The sequence below is a fragment of the Haemorhous mexicanus genome, chromosome 3 (genome assembly GCF_027477595.1).
Source record: "Haemorhous mexicanus isolate bHaeMex1 chromosome 3, bHaeMex1.pri, whole genome shotgun sequence".
NCBI classification, from domain to species: Eukaryota; Metazoa; Chordata; class Aves; order Passeriformes; family Fringillidae; genus Haemorhous; species Haemorhous mexicanus.
The window spans coordinates 58,292,175-58,309,547 of record NC_082343.1 but is presented as its reverse complement, the minus strand read 5'-3'; the positions used below and the strand labels follow the sequence as shown (position 1 = coordinate 58,309,547).

The window sequence follows — 17,373 nt, the reverse complement described above, 5'->3', positions numbered from 1 at the left end:
GGAATGCCTTAACAATATTCTTTACCTTCATTTGCTGAAGCTGCATTTCTTTTGTTGCTCTACCAGACCTCCTCCCCGTCCTGATAGCAACTTTCTCCTCCATGTTTGTTAACCACTCATTAACCTTCTGAAATTTTTTCTCCATTAACCTCAGTTTGCTCACAGTGGCATTTAATTGGCTTCTTGCTTCAGAAAGCCTGTGCTGATAAACTTGCCAGTCCTGCCGTAAGGATTCCAGGGCTCTGTCTTCTATCTGGGGAATTCCCCAGGGAATCACCTCCTCTCTGGCATGGACAGCAGCATTCAATAATGCTTGTCCCTCTGCACAGTGGACCTGCAGCTCCTGTAAAGGCAGAGTTAGTTACATACCCTACATTGACAGCTTTCATTCACAGATGGCAAAACCCCCTCTTGGTTCCTCTGAAGACAACTGGGCACTCTCTTTAGTTATCTATGGTTAAAGATACTGTTTAACCATAGATAACCATTAGAGAAAGTCTTCCCTCTAATAACACAGCATGCTCACTCATAAAGCACACCAAGTATCACTATTACTGACATTTGAACTGCAGAAAATTATTGACAAAGCATGCATTAAATTCTTTCCTCTCCTGCCAAGTTCATCAGTTCTGAAACACTGGCTGCCGGAGCCAGCATGGGATGGATGGAATCCATTCACCATAGCAGAAATTCAAAACTTTCCAGATGTGGCAAGCAGACTGTAAGACTGGTTATAAAGCTGAATCTCTTCAAAAACCAAGGCTTAGATCTTCCAAAATAAACCAACATATTTATTGTTACATATGCTTGAGACAACACTCTAGACTAATTTCTGATGCCCTTTTCTGGACGTATATGGCATTTTCATGCCTATTAGCAATTAATCAGAAAGTACAAAGTAATTCAATCTGATTAGAAAACATAACAAGAAAATTACTTTTACAAAACACAGTTGTGTTTCATCTCAGATTTCACTTGAGATACCTATCCAGATTTTCAAAATGGGTTTTGTAGAGTAACTATCATGAGCAGAAGTATATGCAGAGTCCCTGATCATACAAAGACCCTCTCAAAGTATCCTGAATAAGGTAATAAACATTTCATATCTCAAGTACAGACTTGTGCTCCTTCAACAACAGGTATTAAAGCATTCTAAGTCAGCTTAAGATAATAATCGGGTAATTACTGAAGCACTATGGGTTCACTGTTCACTTTCACTGAAGTCAGTCAGTGGAAGTCTTCTCACCTCACTATGGGAGCCAGCCTGAGTGACTGGAACTGCCTGAAAGTAGGTGCACCTGCACTGTGAGCAACAAAAGATGGAACGCCAATGAAAATACTCTTCATGTTTTATGAAACACACAGGAAAAGAAGAGATAGACCAACATCTAACACAGATTCAATACTTTCAAGAAAGGATTAGTATGCCTGGAGATTTCATTCAAGGCCTGACACTTTTTTCCAGAAATGGGCAACAATATTTCCAGTACCTTTACTGGCACTACTCTTGAGCAACAAAGTGTTCATATATATTGCAACTTCAAGCTGGTCTCAAGACATATTTTTCTCTGGCAACAAATATTATTCTGTTACTATACCACTGTATTCTGCTACTATACCATCACAGGATTGATTTTTTTTTTTTTTTTTTTTTTCTTTCCTGAGGGTGTCACACATCACATACCTGTAAATCTCGGAGTGTTGCCTCCTGTTCCTGGGCATCACCATCAAGATGAGATAAACAGTCAAGTTTTTCCTGCTCCTTCTCCAGCCATACTTCAAAGGCCTTCAGATTTCTTTGGTACTCTTGGTGTAAAGCAAGCAGTCCTTCAGCTTTTGTTACAGCCTCCTGCATGTGAAAGTATTTACAAATATGTATACATATCTTAGTGTACTGTCAAACCAAGATAACATAAACCCCAGCCATCCATCAAGGGAAAAGGTTTGTATCTTATGCTGGACTTTCCAAGAATTCAAGAGTACTTGAATTCTGAAGATGACTTAATTGATTACAGGGAAAGAGGGAGGCATGTAGGGGTAAAAATACTTATTCCAGAAGATAAGGTTGTAACTTCTGAGATTTAGAGTTTCGATCTGGGATTACTTTTAAATAACACCTTAGTGGTTAATAACAAAAAACTTCCTTGATTTTTACTGCAATTTAAATTAACTTTGCTGAAGTGATTAATAAGCATAAGAGCTTAGAAATTGCATTTTTTTCTTTTGCATGACTTTTTTTTTTTTCTTTTCAAATGGAATTGGAATCTTCTGTTAGGAGTATCCACTAACTTAGGTTTGAAGATAGTTGCAGTCCCTACAGAGCACAGTAAGAAACAGACTACAAGTCTTCTGTGTATGTGGGTGAGCAAGTTACAATAATTTCAGCACTAAAATATTACCACACCTGGAGGACAGCAGGAAAGGTGTCATATACTGGCACAAGATTAGGCTTACTAAGTGCAAGAAAAACACACTACATATAATTCACATCCTCTGAGAAATGATGGGAATGGGGAATCAAGTTCTGATGGAGACAAGACAGGCTTCATTTGAGAGCTGCAGGTTCATAAAAAGACAAACACTTTAATAAACCTATGAATTTACTGTCTGCTTTACCTTCTATTTCTAACAGGTCTGTCTAGTGGGAGAAAGAAGGAAAACAGGAGTCCTATCACATCTTTTGCAAGGCTTGTCCATGCCCAGAAGTGGGAAGGAGAAAAGAGAGACAAGTTTTCTTGCCTCTCAACAGGGGCTTAGGAAATTACAAGTCTTGGTCTGCTCAGACATGGGCCGTAAATCCTTGGGGAATCTTATCATGCTTCCAGCCTGGCCAGAGGATCAGTAAAATATTTGAACATTCTTAACTTTCCAGCTATTTGCTTTGAATTTTTAATTTATTTCTCAGGGCTGATTGCACTATTGATACTTAACACTATCACCACAGCTGGGAACAGGGAAGTCCAGTCATCTGGAGAAGGAGGGAATGCTTCTTGCTACATGAGGTAAGATGTACAGAACTCTTGCCTCTGTCAGCCACCATCCATTTCTTGCTGTTCCCATGCTGTCACCCAAACTGAGCAAATACAGGTAGCTTGTATAGCTTTGTGCAGGAGAAAAAGGTAATGACTAGGGCATCCCCATGGAATAGTATATTCACCAGCACTTCCCAGGACTTATCTATCTCTCTGGCAAATCTGAACAATTTTATTCTCTCAAGATCGAAAGAATGATGTTGAGCATGGCATTTTTTGCAGTTGTGGAAGAGAGATCCACAAAACACTGAATCACTTATGTGTTTGAAAAACTGAATTTTGGCTGAATTTTTAATTTTGTCATTCTTCGTGACAAAGGCATCACTGAGACAACAAAATTCAATTTTACTACATTGCTTTCCTGAAGCAAAGTAAACTGTCTCAGCATGTGTTAGTCATTAATTAATTATCACAGAAGATCTTGGGTTAACTGGAGATGATTGCCTAGCTTTATCTTTATCACCAGGTCTTTTATTATTTCTTTTTTACCTTATATCTTACCCTAAATCCCATCCTTATCTTAATCTATCTCATAATCTTTTCCAGATGTACAAAATCAATATTTATCAGGACATGTAGTACTTATTACACTTGTGTCAGTTTACTTGCTAATAAGGTTCATGCTCATTCATAGAATCTCTGTAGCTGCCAACCATTTGTGAATCACACAAGTGACTGATAAAATTTATTGCAACCATACACTTATGCAAATCACAAATCTGAAGATTTTTTCAACATTTCAGTCACACTGGGTAAAATTATAACTGTGCTGAAGTCAATTAACCTTTTGACATGGAGTTCCTCAGACTTTTCTCCTGATTTTTAAAACCCTTCTGAAAGATCTGAAGTTCAGTACAGGAAGACAGATTTATTAATCACCCTAGTAGGTTTCTGTTACAGTAAGTTACAGCTGTCCCCAAACTCTTAATCCTCATTTAACTGTAAAATAAATGATCAATGAAAATATCTTTTCCTTGTTGCCAGCTAAACAAGTAGTGCTATGAAGAAAAACTCTACCTTTGTTCTCTCTCTGAGGAACTTATACCTCTCCTGAAGGTCTTGCAGCTCAAGCTGAGCAATGTAGTGCTCAGCCATGCCCTTTCCTTTCACTTCAATAGTCTCCAACAGGCTGTTATGACTCAACACCTCTTCATTGAGTAGCTGCAAAACAGAAAGAACACATAAAAGGCACCATTAAAACAAGACCACAGATTAATCTTGCAGTTAGTTTGGTTTATTGCCTCTAATGTGTTATGTACTTGTTGATGATTTGTTGTAAATCAAACACACCTTTGCTTTGCTGAGGGCAGCTGTTTTTTCCCTCAGTTCAGCATATTGCCTTTCAGAAGCATTCATACTTGTTTCTACTTTGTCCATCCATCTGGAAAACTGATTAACATCTTCCTGGTAACTCGTCCATTTGGAGAGAGCTCCTTCAAGTTGACTGTAATTTAAAAATGCATATTTTTTGTGACAGTGAAAGTTCCCATGCTATTTGAGCAGTGAGATATAGTCATATACAGATATTCTAGAATATGTTTATGAGAGAGATACATCACAAGATAAGCAATCTGTTCAAATCCTACAGGTTTTAACTAGCAGCACTGTTTGATTAACAAAGAGAAATTAAGTTTTCTAAACCTGGAATATTAAGTAGATCTATAATTTATGTAGATGACACTTTCTAGGTAAGGTAAATGAATTGTAACTGAAAGCATAAGACCCAGAATCAGAAATTTTCTGCCCCTTTAACTACATTCAAAAGTTGCTGCATTCTAATGTTTAATTACACTTGTTTCTTTAGCTTGAAATATTTGCAACTATTGATGCTCCACAAAGAAATCTCCATTTTTTCCTTTATATTTCTTTATTCTATCACTAGGAGCAGCACTGTTGGACACTGTAATTTACAGTACGTTCTTTGGAATGGTAGCAAGTGGAAAAGCAGGCAGGATCTTGACAGAGCAACCATTAATGTCCATGAAAAAAATCTAATTTCTGAGAAGGTTTCAAAGCATCAAGTGCAACAAAAAGTAAAATATTCAAGATTATGAACACGGAATCCAATTTTAAGAGTACATTGACAATAAGTGTTAATAAAGCTTAGATCTCTCAGAGTTTCTTCCCCTTCTTCTACTTCAAACAAATCTATCACAACTTCTAGACCCAAAGTGTTTGGCATGTGCAATGATTTTACATGAATTTGACTCCTGAAGTAATAAAATCACTTTTCAAAAGCTTTGACAGTGCTTTGTTACTAAGCATCATTCTGGACCTCACTCCCTTTTTACCTCTTACACTGGATACAAGCAGACAGAAGAGAAGCCCAGCTGTCCTTCAGATTTTGCAATTGGCCTTCAATCACTGGTACTCCCTCCAGAGAAGTATTTTGCAGAACAGATTCTCCTCTTGTCAGAACAATTTTCATTTGGACTTCTTTTTCTTGTTTCACTGCTAGCAGGCCCTAAGAAGTGAGTGGATATATTTTATTTTTATCATTACCTGGACATGAATATTCTAACTAGCTTTAATAGAACATGACCTGATCATATTTAGCGGCTTGTAGTGAATTGGAAGATGGACAGTGGGGTTCACAGCTGGGCTTCACAAAAGGAGGTGACTTTCAATGGGTAGGTTCAGGCTATTAAAAAAACCCTCAGTTAACAGGAAAATTTTCATGGAATCTGTGCAAGTACCTACAGTATATCAGAACAGGTGCTGTTCAGTGAAAACTCTGACATTCCAAAGGAAACATCACTTAGATGGAAAATAGGAGGATTCATTCATAGAGACAACAAGATGTAATGACAAAGCTCTTCCACAGGGCTGAAATACAGTTCTACCACTCCAGGAAATATTTGCAACATGAAGGTATCAACAAATAAAACCTGTCATCAACATCAGCCTAGGGACTTCAGCTCCTGGAGCTGTTCAGTTGCAAACTCACAGTTTTTAACACTATGTAGTCACAAAAAGCCTGAAAGCATGAACCCAAAAGATTCAATGAACTAACGACAAAACATAATTTTAGTATTATGCTACAATCTTTTTCACCTAGCTTTATAATTTTGAAGATCTTTGGCTCAGAATCCAAGACATCAACAAAATTAAAATATTGTCTTCTAAAAAGTGCTCTTTAACATTATTATGTTATCAACAGAAGCTGTTGTCTTAACTGTTGTCACCATTTTAAAAGCAAATTATTATAGGAAAAGATTTGCTGAATCAACTATATCACCTGTAAGATCTAGGAACATATATTGAAATATAATAAACTAACAGAAGTGACTACCCTAATTCTTCCATTTAATCTTCGTCAGCCACACAGCATCTTTTGAATACTTCAAGAATTTTCATATATGCAGTTGTCCATGACATTAAGGTTCTTCTTTACTTCTTAGAGAAAAGTTCTAATAATGAGCTCTTTCTGCTACAAAAGGAGTCACTTTTGAATAAACTGAAAATCAGCATGTGAGCAACAGTTATTAGACTAATATGCAACAACTAAATCTCCTATATTTGTATTCTTCATATAGATCTAAAAAGAGCAGGTTTTGGATTCTTTCCATACCTCTAGTTTTAACATCCGGCTGTCCAGAACACTCTTGTCTGCAGTAGGATGAGAGTAGGAATCCAGCATGTGAACTGCATCAGCAACCCAGTCCTGGAGGTCCTTCACACTCTGTGAGAACTGCTGGTGCTCTGCCACAATCCTATCCATCCTGGAAACTTTCTCCTGCAATTCATACAGCAATTAGCACCAACAGCTATTTAAAGGATTGCCTACTCCCCATACCAACTCATGGATTTTAGAATGAGTCTCATCAATTATACAGAGAAGTTTGCTTCATACACTGATAATTACAAGTACACTTAAGCATGGAGTGGATTTTGCATTCACACACAAATGAATCATCCAAACATAAAATACAAATGAAAATCTCAGAAATGTACTTTTTTATTTTCTAAATCTAAAGCTGCAGTTTTCTGGTTTCACTTTTTCTTAAACATCTGGTAAATCACATCTAAGCTCCACGTCAGTGTTGCAATGGAAGCGAACTTGTGAAATCAGCAAGTGCAACAACAAATTTAAGCCTGAGAAGCTACACCACTGCAGCAATATTGCTTTGTTGATATTTGGTAAAGACCTTTTGCCTCAATGACTCTCACTGGTAAAACAATTCTTCTGAAAAATCACTGACACTCATAAAAATCAAAAACAAACGCTGTATTTACATTGCTAAAAGGCTTGAGGTGAACAAGAATACAAGGCAGAGTGTGTTTTTTCCACTGTGACAGAGAACTAAAGTCAAGTCAATGTAAAAGGCTTTGGAAACTACTGAGAGGGATCTCCCTCAAGATCCATGGCTACCCAAAAAGGGTTCAGGGTTTCTCGAGTAGGCTGGACCATATGTATCCTGCACCTTAGATGACACCTGCTCATCCTGGCCTATCCTACAAGTTCTGCTCGCATAAGCCTGTGTTAGCAACTCACTCATTTTTCACTTTCTCCTTTTGCAGACATGAAAACTGATTATGGCCATGCATACAATCATTTTCAGTAAGTCCAAGATATGCTTTATAATTGTTACTTCCACAGAAAAAGTAGGAATTGCCAAAGTAGCAATCCCTTAAACACAAATACTTTCTGAATTGAATTGTTATTCCAAAACATATTTCCTATATCCTTAATCATTCTAGTTACTGTAGCAACTGTAAGTCTATATCAAACCTTCTTCATGATATGAGCTTTGAGAAGAAAAAAAAACCTCCATATTAAGACTGTTAATCTGTCTTCACTAGAACTATTAAGAGGTGAAGTGTGTGAAGCTCAAAGAAAGAGAGTTATGTTAAACTCTCAGTTCTTGGTCTGATGGTTTAAAATTTGGCCTATGCCTCCCCTTGAACATTCAAAAGCAGCTTAAGAGGTAAATTTTTTTAGAAGACCAACCTATTACTTCTGGGTGAAAATAGTCATAATGCCAACAATCATCATTATAGGATAAGACAAAATAACAACTTGTCTGCATCCTGTATTTTCTAGAAAAAACTCCACCTCTGCTAATTTTTGAAAAATACCTCTTTCAGACACCACTTATTACAAAACTGTCTTCAGTGCTTGAAAGAATTGAAATCAAGTCTGATTATTATATAATCAGATGGGATTTACTTCTTAAACAGTACACTTTTAAATAATAATAATAAAAAAATCACAGTTACATTTTGTTGACAGTCCTTACTCTCCACTCCTATAAGTCAATGTGAAAGACAGAATAGCTCAGACATATCACAGAGCAGGCAAGCATGACAACTGCAGTGTTTCACATTTCAATCTTCATTTTTGACACATACATCACAGGAGTTGCTTAGGAGCACATACATTGGATGCATTACCTTTGTCAGATTGCTTAGAGTAAGATACTGAGAAGACAACTGAGACACTCTGCGCATAAAGCTTTTGCTGACAGCTTGTTCTTCCCACAGCTGCTGAGCTTTCTCTTTTAGCCTGTTGAGCTGATGCTCGTGGCAGCTTATTTCCTCAAGGACAGACTGTAAAGCACAAGCACAGTAATAATAAGAGTGGGTGCAAGAAAGCAGGAGATAGAGAAGCATGAAGGTGCCATGAAGAATAGAAGTGACATATGGCGAGCTTGCTGAGACTTTAAGGCACACCATACGGTTACAGCAGCGGAGCAGCATGTCCTAAGAAACGGGGAGATGCAAAACTTGATGGAACGGGATCACCAACAGCAAACCTCGAAAACAGCTCCCATCTTATTTAGAGGTCAGGATGCTAGAATGATTAAGCTTTTGTAAGTAACCAATGAGGCCAGGAGAATGGAGCAGGAAGGTCTGGCTGTGTAAAGAGCCCTTGTAAGTCACCTGCAGCTTTTGCTGTTCTCTCCTCTTGGAAGGAAGATCATGGAGCCGACTGCTACTTCCTTGTACTATCTTCTCAGTTGTGGTCAGCCACTCCTGCAGAGGCTCAGCAGTTGCTTCGAAGTCCTTCATCTGGATCTTTAAGCTCTAGGAAGGTACACAAATTTCTATGAATAGTCCCAGTGCACTAGACATAACTAATTCACAACACATAGATCAAGCACACAAAAAGGATATATAATTGTAGGCAAATTAGACACAACTCTTCAAATAAATTACAACAGCTCTGCCTGTTCCTATTCCACAGACACCAACAAAAAAGTTTGATAGGGCACATTTTTAAAAAGCAAAATAGAAGCAACAATGTAGTACACAGCTGAGGAAAGGCTGAAGCAAATTTCTTTTGTTTGGAAAACTTTACAGATTTTATGAGACTTGACTTAATCTAATCCTAATTCACATAACTAAGGCAGTGTGAATAAAGGCTACCTTGGGATGTGAATTATCTTATATCTGACCTCAGTCATTGACATTGATCCCTCCTTAAATGGGCTGCCAATGTTTCTAGGTAATGTCTAAATTCAACCCAGTCCTGGGGAACACTTCTGGTTATATCCTTTTTATAGAGTAAAATTTTGGTCATAAGAAAGTGCATTTAATGCATATGAAGGCATTCCTTCAAGGCCTGCATACTTTTCTTGCAGGCTTACTCTGCATTATTTAATAAAAGACCACCTAAAACAATTCATGTGGAATATAAACTTAAATAGCATAGCTCCTGTGCCCTAGTTATTTTAATGTATTTTTCCCCCAGACATATTTAATTTTCTTTTCAGCTACACCCGTATCACTTAAACATCTGAATGAAAAACTAAGCCTGTGAGACTGAAAAATGCTTGACTCAAAAAGTCTAACCTCTGAGAACATCCTCTTTCCATGGCAACCTTGAGATGAAGAAAGGGAAGTCCTTGCTACCTGAGAATTTTCTTTGAAATGCTTTCCTACATAAGGCATTAAGTGTATTTAAACTTTTTCTCACCTGTCTAGGCAGCAATGGTTTTAAACAAGAATGCCTAGGAACTCTAATTCTCCTACTCTATGCAGGGAATTTCAGATGAGATGTTTTGACCGTAAAACTATGACCTTAAAAAGTTTATGATTTTAAGATATTTATTCACCGCCTACTGGTTGAATTGTGAGCTCTGAACACAGAAAGGCACTTGCATTTACTTAAAAAGTTGCTCAATTAAATAAGTACATTTCACTTATTTGCAGTAAGAGAAACAAAATTTACATACTCTACTGGGACTATTCAATAAGCAGCTGTGTCAGAAACCTGTACTAAAACCATTTCTCAGAAAGAAAATACATTTTAGAAATCCAGTACATTTGATGAAACTACTGAATTTCAGAAACTGCTGTCTTTGATTCTGAACAGCACCCCTCTGCATGAAACACCACATTAAAATGAAATCAGGTCATAAAGAGAGCAGAAGTAAACAAAAGTAAAATGCAAGAAGAAAAATAAGACTTCTTGAAAACATCTATTTCTTAGTTCTGTCACATAGTAAACATTCACAGATATATACAATATCTAAGCTGTGCTGTTTGAAATAGAAGCAAAGAGGAAATTTAGATCCAGTCATTCCTCACTGTGACTGGTTCAATACCTCCAATGCAGATTTCTTCTGGTGAAGAGTGGTGATAAAATTTTTCCAATCTTCTTTAGCAGCAGCAGACTTTTCCTGGATAACTTTAGCCTTTTCCTCTGGTAAAACAGAGCACAGTAGGTCTCCTTTGGATGCCAGCAGGTTTAACTTTTGTTGCCCATTCTCACTTTCTGATAAGAACTCCTAAAAATAGCAACAAAAAAAGCTACTGGTGAACTTTGAGTCCCAATAAAGTCAAGCTGCTAGAAAATTCATCAGTGATGACAGTTTACTTTTTCTGCTTGTTAATGTGCTGATGTATTTTCAGTAAATTCATTTAATTATTGTTTGTATTTATAGAAGTTACAGATAACAGCTGCTTGATCCAGAAATGAAAGTGCCTAAATAATACATATATTAAGACTCTAGGATTACCTGTCTTTTCCGTACTTCATGAGACAATTACTAGTGATTTGGCTGGGTAATATATTCCCTCAAATACCACTAGCACAGAAAGTGATAGAAGTTTCATTTCAGGGAACTGTTATGCTAACAGAGATAACACAGGGACACCCTCAGAGGCACACACTGGACCAAACCCCTGCCCATGGGCAAGCACCAGCTATGCTGGACTTGCCATGAGCATGTGGTGGTGTGGGCTGATGCTCAGAACCCGACCAATGTCCCATCTGTGTGATTTATGCCTCTGTATCCTTAATTACCTTCCCTGTTTAGAAATATTAGTCTTCACAGAAATCTTGCACAGTGCTGGTGTGAAAGAAGTGTGTGGGAAAATGCAGGTACAAGAATTATACAGAAATGTAAGGAAACAGATTTTTAAGTTCCAATTTATTGGGATAATCTCTTTGTAACACTAAAAAACTTTGTAAGCATTTAGGACTCTTAAAATTTAATAGCCTTATATAGGAATACTTTAAACTGTTATTATCATGATTATGTAATACACATAATCATTAGGTTACACCCATGCTCAGGAGTAAAAGGCTTGATACCAAAATTATTAGGTCAGGTTTCGATTCTGTGTTACACTAGAGGTCTTAGTGGAGAATGCAAAGGGTCTATTAACTTTGAGATACTTGGAATATAAATTCTGGCTATATTAAAATGAAAGATATTTGTGACTTAATGATGTAAAATGTGCTAACAGACAGAATATTAACTTTCAAGAAAAACAAAATTTTAGGTTTATACAAGTTAGCAAGACATCTTTGGAAGTTCTAAAGCAGTCCAAAAAATTTGTATTTCACCTAAAGCAGCCTTCAGAGAGAAGGAGAACAAGGTATGGTCTTATATTATGAGGGGGCTGTAGTGATTAAAAAAAAGAAACCCACTGATGGAAAAAACCCCAGCCTTGCTAAAACATTTATAATTAATGTAAAAAATTACCAGGACTTTTCCCCCTTCTGAAGATATTCTCAACATGATGCAGTCAAATATTTGATATATCAAGAAAGCATTATTTGGACTCCTTAAGCAAAGGAAAGTGAATATACCAAAACGAGGAAGAGAGGAAGAAGTGATTTGGCTTTTGGTGTTTTCTGAGAAACAGTTATGAATTTCCTCTGTTATATTATCTAAAGGTATAACAGCCTCATTAAATAGTTCTCATTTTGTTAGTTTCAAATAAAATGATAGCTATGTTCTATTAATAAAATAACTTTCTTTCATTTGATTTATTAAAATATACTTTCAACTGACATTCCCTTCCACAGAACTTTGGGCTTATTTTAGTTTTATGTAGAAAATATTGTTTTTAAATGCCTGCTCCCACTGCATATAATTTAACTCTGCTCTTGTATCATAAGGGCTCCACTTTCATACATGATGAAAAGTATTCACTTAATTGTGAAATAAGTCCAGGTACTAAGACTCAATTCTGGCATCATTCTGATTTTACTGTACTCTTCCACCTAAAATACATTTTTCTCACATTTTAGAAAAAAACAGGCAAGGAAAACTTTTACAAGACGTAACTACTTACAAACTGTAGCGCAGTAATTAAACTAAACAAAACAGAAAAAAAAAAGTGTTTATTTCTCTGCAATGAGTAACCTTTAGTGTTAACAACATTAACAAAAGCAGTAATTAATCAAAGAAATAAATCTGAGCTGTACATTAAATTGATTTGGTCTCCCTTAGACTAGTATTTTACTGCTATAAGGTTACCTGTATTTTCTGCAGACTCACTGAAGCTTCACTGATGTTCTGAGGCACGTCAAAGCATTTGGCAGTGGTGACTCTGGCATTGACCAGCCACTGCTGAAAGTCCCTGAAAGCCGTCCGAAATCTCTGCTGCAAGATCTGCTCTTTGCTCTGACATCCTTTTGAAGCTTGCAGGCAGAGGCTGGGTTTATCACATCAGGGAAGAAGAAAAAAGTGAGGGAGGGAGGGAGGAAGGGCAGGACTCTGTTAGGTGACAATGCTATTATTTTATTCTCTGTAACACAATGGCAAGGGTAGGTTAACCTGGATTCCTCCTACCAAATTTATGCACTTAACTGAGGCACCAGGAAATCCATTAGAAGCTTTCAGTTCTCAAAAGTGAAGCATGTAAATTGGGACATAGCTGTCACAGATATGACAGGTACAGGCGTTTCCACAGAATGACTCAGTGCACCTAAGCATCAGTGAATTCTGCAAGCCTCTTTCTCTTACTAGGGAGAGGGCACAGGACTATAAAATTCTAACTTCTGTGGCTCTGTTAGGTCCAAAAGTTTTAAAGGATCAATCTGAGTAATCACATTCTCCTGCAGCTACAGAAGCCAGAAGCTGTAATCTCCTACAAGAAACAACAGACCCTTCTGTCTGAAATGCAGGTGTCATACTCCAAAGTAAATCAGAGTGACTTGAGAGAAAGCAAGCAAGCAAGCAAATGCTACCTTCCCTAGCTAGCTATTGCTTCAAGAAACCAACTAAACAAAGAAGAATAATATGAAAGACAAAATCAAGAAAAATATCTGAACTAGCTGGTATAGTTTGTTTTCCTTCAGACAAGTAAGACATGCTACTACCTCACTTTTTTACAAGGACTCCTGCAATACATCAGGTATAGAGTACATTTAGTTTCAGTTGAGTTTAGTGGCATAGCCTGGCTTTAAAAAAAAATAATTAAAAAAAAAATCAAATTACTACTTTGCATAACTTTTGTTGACACCAAAATCAAAATAATGATTCTAACTATTGCATATGTCTGTGTCTAGTTCTAAAATTCTAATTAATGATTCCCTTAAAGACAGCTCATCATCCCCCACACAGACACACATGAGATAAATTATAAACAAGATGAATGCATACCTGTTATACTCCTTAATCAACCCTGAAACTTTTGAAGAATGAGTACTTAAATCCCTGGAAAATCTACAAAGATCATTTAACTGAGTTTTGATCTCATCTGTCATTTGTTCAGACTTTACCAGAGCATCCAATGTTTCCTGTTAAAAGAAATGAAAAATATTGGTGAGTAAATATAAAAAATGCCAAAACTTTTTAATCAAAGTTTATCAGAATTTAAATTAATTAATTTAAGATCTATATGTTTAATTTCAAGAATATTTTAGCTGTCAAGTCTACAGTACCTTATTTGAAATTATGAGCTTTCAGAGACCAAATTTCTGGATGCCTCAACTATCTTAGCTCAAAATATTCTTGAAGCCCATTTTAAGATATAAATTTTATTCTAATAAATGAGCAATAGTGTTGTCAATTAGCTGTACACACATAAAAGTACATACATTTGGAGAATAGCAAATGATATGTGTTTTTAAAAATATAATGATCCTGTTGACTTGAGTTTAGCAGGTTCAATTAATATTTTTCGGAGCTGTATCCACAAAGTTAATTTATGCACAAAGCTTTTAAACAGATTCGATTCAACTCTTTTCACATATAACTTCATAATTTAAAAGTGCAGCTGCTCCCAATCATGTCAGAGTAACTGGGTTACTGCCTGTCATTGATGCACTGGAACGGCTTGTGCCTTGGAGACAGTTAAGTCAACAAAACAGAAAAAGAGATTTTGTTGCCTTGGCTTTCGTCACAAGGAGAGGTGTGATAAGTACTCCAACAAAAACAGTGCTTGAAGATGTCTACAGCATCTCCTCTGCAGAATCCTGCCAGCTACTCCAGCATAATGAGCAGTGCAGATTTGGCTCCTCGCCTTACTAGGAACTAAAATCTTCAGACAGTCCTCTCAGGCTACCAGCAGAGGTTCTGCAGTGCAGGCAGACCAGGGCATTTGGTATGTATAGAATAGTTTGGCTAAAGTGCCAGTCTGGAAGAAACTTCCAATACAAACTTGAGAAACAGATCATATGAAGGTGAACATAGAAGATAGATTTGAACAGGGATCTGAAAGTGGGAGATAAAAATGCCCCAAAACACATTCCTGAAGATGCATATATATATATATATATATATATATATATATATATGTGTGTGTGTGTGTGTGTGTGTGCGCGCGCGCATATATATATATTTTTATATATTTATATATATTTATATTTATTTATATATGTGTATTTATATATATATTTATATATATTTATACATAAATATATAGAAGAAAAAAAAAAGAGTATGATTAAAAATATACATTGTAAAGAGTTCCGCACAAAACTGAATGTCCAGGAAAATTACAAATGATATTTTGCTGCAGCAGATTTTCAGGACTCCCCTGATTTACATTATTCATTATCATATTATGGACTATCTTCTTTGAGCTACTCATACACCAGAAATCTCTTCAATCATGATTAAGAGATACTTGAAATAGTCACTTGTTTCAATGCCATATAAAGTAGCATTTGAACTAAGTAATTATGTAAGAGCAATAATGCTTAGAAAAAACCACTAAATACTTTTTCCTTACTTTACTTAGAGTTAAACTACTGAAACCACTCTTTTGGAAAGCATTTAAAATAACACAGCAATAGGCATTACCTAAACACAGGATGTCCCAAATTGCCAAGGGCAGGAATCACCATAATAAATTGTTAACAGCCCTTTTTTTTTTTATGCAAAGAAAGCACCTTTTAAGACTAACACAAGGTTAGAACCGCCTGTTTTCAGCACAGTTTTTCAGTTTCAAATAACCTACCTCAAGAACTACTAAGAGGTTATTCTGATTACATACAGCCTTAGGCATAGTCTACTAACAACTAATACTTGCAAAACAGGGCAAATTTAACTATGGCATTTTTCCATACAGTGATATCACTGTTGCAGCCAGTTGGATTTAATATTAAATCTGCCAATTACAAAAATAATTTGCTGAATTCCAAGCACAAAATCTGTTGCTCTAATGCTGCACATATCTAAGGGAACAGAGCTTCAGCATAACAGAGTCGCAGAATGATCTTGCTAATTCTATGAATTAGGAAATGCATTTTTAATTTGTGGCCTTGGCTAACATGGCAACAGAATCACTGTGAGACAATAGAAATAGAAACTGCAGTGCTATTTTATATTCACAATAGGGCTTTTCCCTGGGGTCCAACAATGGGAAGATTACTGTCACATTTCTTCTAACTATAAATAAAATTACATGGTGGGGCTATGCATAGTTACCTCATGAGATGTTTCTACATCTTCCTCCTCAGCCAAACTTTACAATTCTAAGTAAATTCTAATCTAAGTAAAGTGTTCTTATATAGAGCTACAGTACATACATATTATGTATACTACTAATAAAAGCAATAGCCTTTCAATTTAATACTTCTTCATTTATGAAATGAAAAATGTCTGGTGTGTTGATAACAATCCCATGTGTTTGTTTCCTTCTTAAAAACACATATATATGGAACATTTTGCATATTTGTACAATTATTTGCTTCATCTTAATGCCTTTGTTACTCCTACAGACACATAATGGCACTCAAGCAAGCAGGATTCATAAATCCACGCAAGGAATTCTGTGAAAGAGGAAGCCACAGAAATAACTTGGCACAGACTCTGCAGAAGGAGATCAATAGTCTCAATTCAAAGAAAAGGAGTTCTGGGGCTTTTTTGAACACTACTTCAGTCAAGGGGTCAGAAAGTAGGCAATACACACCTCTCCCCCTCTACTGAAACTGCTTTACTGCAAAAGAAAGAGAAATACTCTGTATCTTTCATCACCATCTGTGATTTATTGTGGTTGAGATACAAACATGTATCTTGATTGCTGCAAATATGTGTATATATTTACATGGAGGGGCTGTGATATATACAAGGGGAATCTTTTGCTAGGAGACAATCAGGAACAGAAACAACCTCTATTTCTCTCAATTCTACTGCATTCCAAAGCAAAGCAATTAGGGATTAGACCCATTTCCAGATTAACTTCTTTAAATACTGGGCAAGATCTCAACGTGCATAACGTAGAGGATATTTCAAGAAAGGGAAAACTACTCGCCAAATGGCACCAGTTTCTTACTTGACTTTTAGGAAAAGCTTCAAATTTCCTCCATCAAATGCTACTCTGGCTCGCACCACTGAGCAACTCTGAAGCGCAGCCCAGAGCCGGTGTGCCAGCTCCTTGGCTTCCTCCCAGGGGCAAGCCCTGGGTTCAACACCTAAAATCCAGGCAGCGATTGCTAAGCCTGGCACAGCAGAGGCCAAGGGGAGGGACGTGTTCTGCCAACACCGCTCGCGGTGATCACGGTAACACAAAGAGTTTGGGAAGTCGGGCTTTCACAGAAATATCTTCCGCAAGTACTGATTTTACGAGGCACTGGATAGTCCCGCTTGGCGGAAGTTTCCTGCCCGCGGTGACCACACATCTACAGCGGAAACGCTGCTAGGAAAAGAGACAT

The 17,373-nt window shown here is 36.8% G+C and overlaps 1 protein-coding gene across 1 annotated transcript in view; it reads right to left on the bottom strand.

Moving 5' to 3' along the window:
• Positions 1 to 17,373, bottom strand: part of SYNE1 (spectrin repeat containing nuclear envelope protein 1) — a 290,126-nt gene that overhangs the window by 131,458 nt on the left and 141,295 nt on the right. Inside the window, exons 55-65 of the mRNA XM_059841964.1 lie at positions 13,877 to 14,013; positions 12,749 to 12,926; positions 10,583 to 10,765; positions 8,916 to 9,059; positions 8,427 to 8,582; positions 6,604 to 6,768; positions 5,324 to 5,496; positions 4,323 to 4,476; positions 4,050 to 4,193; positions 1,685 to 1,849; positions 26 to 343 (exon numbers count right to left, since the gene is read on the bottom strand). Of these exons, the coding sequence (XP_059697947.1) occupies positions 26 to 343; positions 1,685 to 1,849; positions 4,050 to 4,193; positions 4,323 to 4,476; positions 5,324 to 5,496; positions 6,604 to 6,768; positions 8,427 to 8,582; positions 8,916 to 9,059; positions 10,583 to 10,765; positions 12,749 to 12,926; positions 13,877 to 14,013 (1,917 nt within the window). The remainder of the gene's footprint in view (positions 1 to 25; positions 344 to 1,684; positions 1,850 to 4,049; positions 4,194 to 4,322; positions 4,477 to 5,323; positions 5,497 to 6,603; positions 6,769 to 8,426; positions 8,583 to 8,915; positions 9,060 to 10,582; positions 10,766 to 12,748; positions 12,927 to 13,876; positions 14,014 to 17,373) is intronic.